Here is a 7,500-nt window from a genome sequence, read left to right as displayed (position 1 = left end):
ATAATCAGAGAAAATGGGTAAGAGAAAAAGGAGAATTGAGTTGAGACGTGAAGGGAGAAGAGAGGAAGAATAGGAGTGAGAGGAAGATCAAGTAGACGACGAGAAAAAAAATGTCAAAGCGGATGAAAAAGGAGAGAGGGTAAGTGAGAGGAAAGGGCTAAGAAAAAAAGGAAACGAAGGAGAACGGTGAGAAGGAAAGGGGAAGGGAATAAAAGAGTGAGAGGAAAAGAAGAATGAGGGAGAGGGTGAAGGGAATAGGGTGAAGGAGAGCAGAAAAAAGGGTGAAAAAAAGGGAGGGGAGAAGGTCAAATTTAGGACAGGGGAGACATGGAGAAAACAAGAGAAAAGGGAAAGGGAAAGGGAAAACAAAGAGAGCTGGGAAGGAAGGGGAAAAGGGGTGAAGAAACAGGAATAGGAGCAAAGGGAAGGAAAGGAAAAGAGAGGGGAAAGGTGGAGAGAGAAAGGGAAAGCAACCTGGATGAAAGAGGGAATGTTAGGTAATTACCTAGGTAAGCAGGTAGGTAGACAGGTAGAGAGAGAGAGACGTAGCATTCACACGTTTAGTTTGAGAGTGAGAGAAACAAGTTAGTTGAGTCTTTATTTATCTTGATTAATTTGTGTGTGTGTGTTTGCCTCCGTGTGTGTGTGTGTGTGTGTGTGTGTGTGTGTGTGTGTGTGTGTGTGTGAGTGCGCGCGTGGAGACAGGTGTGAACAGGTGTGCTTGGCAAGACAGGTGTGTATGTTAATTACGTGCTCTGCTCAGGGTTTGGACAGGTAGACGAGGAGGAGGAGGAGGAGGAGGAGGAGGAAGACATCAAGAACTAGGAGGAGGAGGAAATAAGAGGAGGATGAAGGAGGAGGAGAAATTAAGAGAAGGTTGGAGGAGGAGGAAGAGGTTAACTAGGAAGAAGAGGAGATGAAGGAGGAGGAGGAAGAGGAAAACATGAATAGCGAGGAGGAGGAGGAGGAGGAAAAATTAAGAAGAGAAGGAGGATGTTTACAAATTAGGGGGAGGAAGAGAATTGTGATGTGGAGGAGAAGGATGAAGAGGAGGAGGAGGAGATCAAGAACACCGAGGAGGAGGAAGAGGAGGAACATGTTTATAGATTATTATGATGATGAGGCGGAGGAGGAAGAGGAGGAAGAGAAGAATGGTTAGGAGGAGGAGGAGGAGGAGGGAGACAAAGGAAGAGGAAGAAAGAGAGAGGAGTTTTATGAGGTAACAGGAAGGGGAGGAAGGAGGGGCGTCAGGTAGGCAGGCAGGTAAAAGCGGTTAATTATACAGGTGTGTGTGCTAATTAAAGGTACAAACTGAATGGAAAGGTTACTCTGAATTATCGAATATCACCTTTGCTAATGATTTTTGTCTTCCCTTCTCTCCCCTTACCTCTCTATCGTCCTCCTTATGTACCTCTCTCCCTTCTTTATCTCTCCCATCCTTCTACTCTCTTCATCTACCTCCCTTCCTTTTTCTTCATTCTCCAATCCTCCTTTACTTTTCTCCCCTTCTTTTTTTTTTACCAATCTTCCCTCCCTATTTGCCTCCCTCCTGTCCCTTTCTTCCATTCTTCTTCTTCCTTCCCCATTTTACCTCTCTCCCTCCCTTCCCTTTTTTTTCTCTCCTCTCCTTTGTTTTATCTTCCTTTTTCTGCACTTTCTCTTCCCTCCTTTTTGGGTTCTTCCTTCTTCCCCTCTCCACGTCTTCTTCCTCACCCCTTCTTCTCTTCCCCTCTCTCTTCCTCACCTCAATTCCTCTCTTTTTATCTTCTTATCTTGACCTAATCTCCTTCCACCATCTTCCTTCACTTTTCTATCCCCTTTTCTTTCCCCTTTTCTTTCCCCTTTTCTTTTCCCGTTCCTTCATTCTTATCTCCCTTTATTCCTGTCTTTACTCACGCTCCCTTCACCTTCCTTCACTGTTCCCTTCTCTTTCCCCTTCTCTTTGTTTTCTTCTTTTTCCCTCCCTCTCTGTCTCTTTCTTCCCTGCATTCTTCTCTCCCTTCCTTCCTTCCTTTCCTTCATCTAACCTAAACTCCCTTCCAACACCTTCCTGCATTATCTAACTCCATCCTCTCTCTCTCTCTTTATCCCTCCCTTCACCCCTTCCCTTTCCTCCCTTCATCCTTTTCCTTTACTCCCTTAACCCCCTTCCCTCTCTACCCTTCACCCCTTTCCTCTCCTCCCTCCACCCCTTCCCTTTCTACCCTTCACCACCTTCCGTCTCCCTTCACCCCTTCCTTACCATTTCCCTTTCCTCCCTTCACCCCCTTCCCTCCCCCCCTTTCCACCCCTTCTCCCCTTGCCTTTCTCCCTTCACCACCTTCCATCTCCCTTCACCCCTTCCTTACCATTTCCCTCTCCTTCCTTCACCCCCCTCCCTCTCCCCCATTCCCTCCCCCCCCTTTCCACCCCTTCACCCCCCAACAGACGAGGGGCCACACAGACATCCGCCTGGTATGCCACCGGTACGAGGGACACCACCACCACCACCCCGACGTCGACCCCCCCTCCTCCACCACCTCCACCACCACCACCACCACCACTACCACCGCCGCGCCCGCCACCGCCAGCGACCGCCACCACCACCACCGCGACCAGGATATCGTCACCATCATCGCCCATGTCACTGTTGGATGGTGAGTGAGGGTGATTCTTTTTTGGTGATGGTGGTGATAGTGGTGATGATTCTTTGTTAATGATGGTGATGATAGAGGTAGTGATAATGGTGATAGTGGTGATGATAGTGAAAGTGATGATTCTTTGTTTATTATGATGGTGATGATAGTGGTATTGATGGTGATTTTTTTGTGATGTGATTTTTTTATATTTTCTCTGAATTTTTTTAATTTTTTTTTTTATCTTTTGTTTATTTACTTGTTCATTTAGTGGAGTTTGTTTTGTTTCTTATTGTTTTATCGTTTCAAGCTACTACTACTACTACTACTACTACTACTACTACTACTACTACTACTACTACTACTACTACTACTACTACTGCTATCGACACCAATAGAGATATATGTAATTTAATATCCTATGCAAACTTACACACACACACACACACACACACACACACACACACACACACACACACACACACACACACACACACACACACACTATTTCACTACCCAACACATTTTCCTCCCTCCCTCCTCTCCCACTTTCCTCCCTTCCCTCCTGTTTCCTCCCTCTCTTCCCTTTTCCTCGCTTCCTCTTCCTTTCACTCTCTCTCTCTCTCTCTCTCTCTCTCTCTCTCTCTCTCTCTCTCTCTCTCTCTCTCTCTCTCTCTCTCTCTCTCTCTCTCTCTCTCTCTCTCTCTCTCTCTCTCTCTCTCTCTCTCTCTCTCTCTCTCTCTCCACCCCACAACGCCCAGACCCAATCCCTCTCCACCTTTCCACTCATCCTCACCCCTTACGATAACTACACACCCACATCTTCCACCCCCCCATTACTACCCCCATACTACCCCCCCCCCCCAAAAAAAAGGGACATTTCAAACTTGACTCAATCCTGTGAAAAAAAATCAAAGTAGGAATACAAACACAAACACACAAACAAACGCGGCACTACAAACTTTATTCAACCCTGTAAAATAAATAATTAAGTTGGAAATACGCACACACACACCCCCACACTCATATATCGCCCCCCTCCCCCCCCCCCCCCCCACACACACACACACCACACCATTCACCACACCCATTCCACCACTAATCTTACCACACAACCTCTCACTCTCCTTCCACACACACCACCTACCATTCCACCCTTTCCCCCCCATCCCACCCCATATCTAAGACTTCCTCTCTCCCCCTCCCTCCACACACACCATCACCTATCACTACACCTTTTAGACCCCCACACCTCACCCCTTCCATCGAACCACACAATCTCTCACCGTCCCTCCACACACACCATACCCACACCTACACCACACCTTTCAACCCCCTCCCTTCACCCCAAATCTAACCACCCCCTTTTCTCCCCCTCCCCCCTGCAGTAAGAGCGGGTACCAGTGCCTGCGTCTGTACCGGCGGGACAAGCGGGTAGTGCAAGTGAGGTCGGGCGAGCTGGCCTTCTCCGCGGACGAGGCATGCTCCTCTCACTACTGGGTGCCCTCCAACGCCAACCTCACGACGCTGGTGGCGGTGGGCGGCCCTCCAGGTCCCTGCGGCCCCTTCGGGAGGTACACCGTGGCCCACAACGTGCCCCCCTGCGCCGGAGAGGCCCCCACCTACACCCACGTCACGGTCGGGTGCAACTCCGAGGCGAGGAACACACTCCAGCTGCGCTCCCTGTGCCCCGAGGAGAGTGTGTTTGGTGAGTGTGTTGCGGTGTTTTTAAGGGAGGGGTCAAGGGTGGAAGGGAAAGTGGGTCAGAAAGAACAAGGGGTGATAGGGTAGTTTTAAGGGATGGGATAAAGGATGAAGGGGTGATTTTAAGGGAAGGAATGAAGAATGGAAAGGGATGAGAGTTAGAAGAGGACAGTGTAGGAATTGGAGAGTTAGAAAAAAACAGAGGAAGAATTGGAAGCGGAAAGGTAAAGGAAAGGAGAGGAGAGTGTGGAGGAAGCGAGGGAAGATAAAATAAGGGAGGAAAAAGTAAAGAAAAAAATATAAAGAAGAAGGGGATGAGGGTCTAAGGAAAAGGAGGGAAAGGTGGGGGAGAAGGGAGGATGGTCGTGTGTGTGTGTGTCCGTCCCTGAGAGAGAGAGAGAGAGAGAGAGAGATTAAGAAGACGAAGTACAAAAGGTTAAACCTACAAATTATTCAACTCGTGATGAGCAGCCGCTCTCTCTCTCTCTCTCTCTCTCTCTCTCTAGGTATTCTTTCTTTTCGTCCAAAATAAAACAAGGATTACAAGTTTTCCTTTCATCTCTTTACTCTCTTTCCTCCCTCCCTCCCCCTCCTTCCTATCTCCCTCCCTCCCTCCCTCCCTCCTTCTTTCCCTTCCCTCCAGCCAATTTGTAAATTATCAAGTGCACCCACGCACACATACACACACACACACACACACACACACACACACACACACACAAACACACACACACACGCTGAATGTTACGTGTGTGTGTGTGTGTGTGTGTGTGTGTGTGTGTGACAAGTGTGTGACAGGTGTGCAGGTACAAAGCCTTCCCTCTGGCTCTCTCTCTCTCTCTCTCTCTCTCTCTCTCTCTCTCTCTCTCTCTCTCTCTCTCTCTCTCTCTCTCTCTCTCTCTCTCTCTCTCTCTCTCTCTCTCTCTCTCTCTCTCTCTCTCTCTCTCTCTCTCTCTCTCTCTCTCTCTCTCTCTCTCCATTCTGTATTCTCTCCCTCACAAGTTTCTTTCATCTTCATCGTCTTCTTTTTTCCCTTCATCCCCCTCCTCTTTCCCACCCCCTTTCTTCTTCCTCTTTTCTACCTCCCTCTCTTCTTCCTCTTCCTTTTCCCCTCCCCTTCACTTTTATGCTACCCTTTCTCTCCTATCTTCTTTTTCTTTATTTCTTTTTCATCCTCGCTTCCACTCCCTAATTCCCCCATTCCCATCTTCTTTCCTCCTATCCTCTTCTTCCCCTGTCTTGCTCCTCTCCCCTCTCCCCTCTATTACTTTCATCTCCTTTCCCATCATTCCTTCTTCCTTCTCCACTATCTTCTAAACCCACCTTTTCATCTTCATTCATCTCCCCCTCTTCTCCCCTCCTATCCCTCCTCTCCCCTTCTCTTCCCACCTTTGTCTCCTTCATAATCTTCCTTCCCCCTTCCATTTCCTCCCATTTCTCATCTTCGTTCTCCCTCGGTTCTCTTCTTTTCTCTCCTTATTCCCCATCATCCAATTTCTTCTTCCACCTCCTTTCTTCTCCCATTTCCCTCCCTCATCCATCTTCCTTTTCCTTCACGATATTCCTCCCCTTCCCTCCTTTTTTATTTTCCTTGCTCTACCTTTCTCCCCTTTAAAATTAACTTCCCCCTCCCTTCTCCCTTTTTTTTTATATTCTTATTAGTTAACTTACTCTCCCCAACTCACTTCCTTTATTAATTATGTTTCTTCTCCCTTTGCTCCCCTTCTTTTTCTCCCTCATTAATTAATTTACTCCCCATCTCCCCGTGTCCAACCCTTCTCCCCTCCTTCTCTCTCTCTCCCTTTCTCCTTCTCCCCCATTAATTAAGTGTCCCATTCCAATCGTTTCACCCCCATTAATTTACTCTCCCCATTCCCTTCCCTTTACTCCCCATTTGATTTAGCTTTCTCTCTCTTCCTCCCCAGTCATCGGTATTCCCCTTCCCCTCTTCCCTTTCTTCTTCCCTTCCTTGCATTCCTTTTCCATTTATTGACTCCTTGCTTCCCCTAATTCTCCTTTCTCACTCCACTCTATTCTCCCCAACCTGTTTTTCTTACCTTTCCTCCTTCTTCCTTACCCCCTTTCCTTCTTCTTTTCCACCCCATTCCATCCTTCTCACCCCACCCCCTTTCTTCCTCTTCCTCCTCCTCCTCCTCCTCCCTTTTCTTCTCCTTTTCATTCTATATTTCATCCTTCCCCCATCGCACCCCCTTTCCTTCCTCTCTCCCCTTTTCTCCCTCTTCCACTCCACTCCTTTCTCCCCAGCCCTTTCCATCTTTCTTCTTCCTCACCCTTTTATCTTCTCCCTCTTCCATCATACTACCTTCACCCCTTCCACCTCTTCCTCCTCCCCACTCATCACCTCTGCTATTTAACCACTCAATCACTCCCTCCCTCTCTCTCATCACACTCCACTCCCCACCCCATTCATCTCTCTTCCTCCTTCCTCCCTGTATACTCACTCACTTCCACATAATTATCCACTCAGTCACTCACTCTCCCCACTCCACTTCCCCCACCCCATCCGTCTTTCTTCCTCCTCACGATTAAATCACTCCCTCTTTCTCCACCACCCTTCCTCCACCCTGACAATCATTCCTCCTTCCTACCCACTCATCTCCACATACTTAGCAATTCAATCACTCCCCCTCTCTCTCCCTTCCACTTTCTATTCATTTCCTGTCCTTTTCCACCTATCTATCTCTCTGCTCTTTCCACATTTCATTCCTATTTAACACTCTGCCCTTTCTCATCATATTTCCATCCACCTCTTCCTGACCCTTCCCATTCATTTTCCATCCTCTTCCCATCCAACTATCTCCTATCCCATGCCCATCCAGTACCCATCCCTTTCCATCCAACTTTCTTCCTCTTCCCATCCCATTCCCATCCAACTCTTCCCGCCCCCTCCCATCCCACTCTCATCAAACTTTCTCCCTTCTGCCGTGTTCTTTCACCTCCACATTTTTTTCTTAATCAAGGGTATAGTAAGAAGAGGAAGTTGGTTAGTGGAGGAGGTACGGGTGGGAGTGAAGGAAAGACAGCAGGAGTGTAGTATAGTTATTTCTTGTACGTTCGTTAATTGTTCTGATGTAGTACGTAACCACTCACTCTCTCTCTCTCTCTCCTCCCCAAGAATTCCACTGCAACGGCCAGTGGGAGAGTGAGGGCGTGACCTACG

At 48.0% G+C, this 7,500-nt stretch overlaps 1 protein-coding gene across 1 annotated transcript in view; it reads left to right on the top strand.

Moving 5' to 3' along the window:
* Positions 1-7,500, top strand: part of LOC127008066 (uncharacterized) — a 115,698-nt gene that overhangs the window by 106,654 nt on the left and 1,544 nt on the right. Inside the window, exons 8-10 of the mRNA XM_050879605.1 lie at positions 2,428-2,636; positions 4,004-4,323; positions 7,456-7,500. The exon at positions 7,456-7,500 is cut by the window's right edge and continues 186 nt beyond it. Of these exons, the coding sequence (XP_050735562.1) occupies positions 2,428-2,636; positions 4,004-4,323; positions 7,456-7,500 (574 nt within the window). The remainder of the gene's footprint in view (positions 1-2,427; positions 2,637-4,003; positions 4,324-7,455) is intronic.

This window comes from Eriocheir sinensis, chromosome 37, assembly GCF_024679095.1.
Source record: "Eriocheir sinensis breed Jianghai 21 chromosome 37, ASM2467909v1, whole genome shotgun sequence".
Lineage (NCBI taxonomy): Eukaryota > Metazoa > Arthropoda > Malacostraca > Decapoda > Varunidae > Eriocheir > Eriocheir sinensis.
The sequence above is the reverse complement of the archived record's forward strand: the minus strand, read 5'-3'. Positions and strand labels throughout refer to the sequence as shown.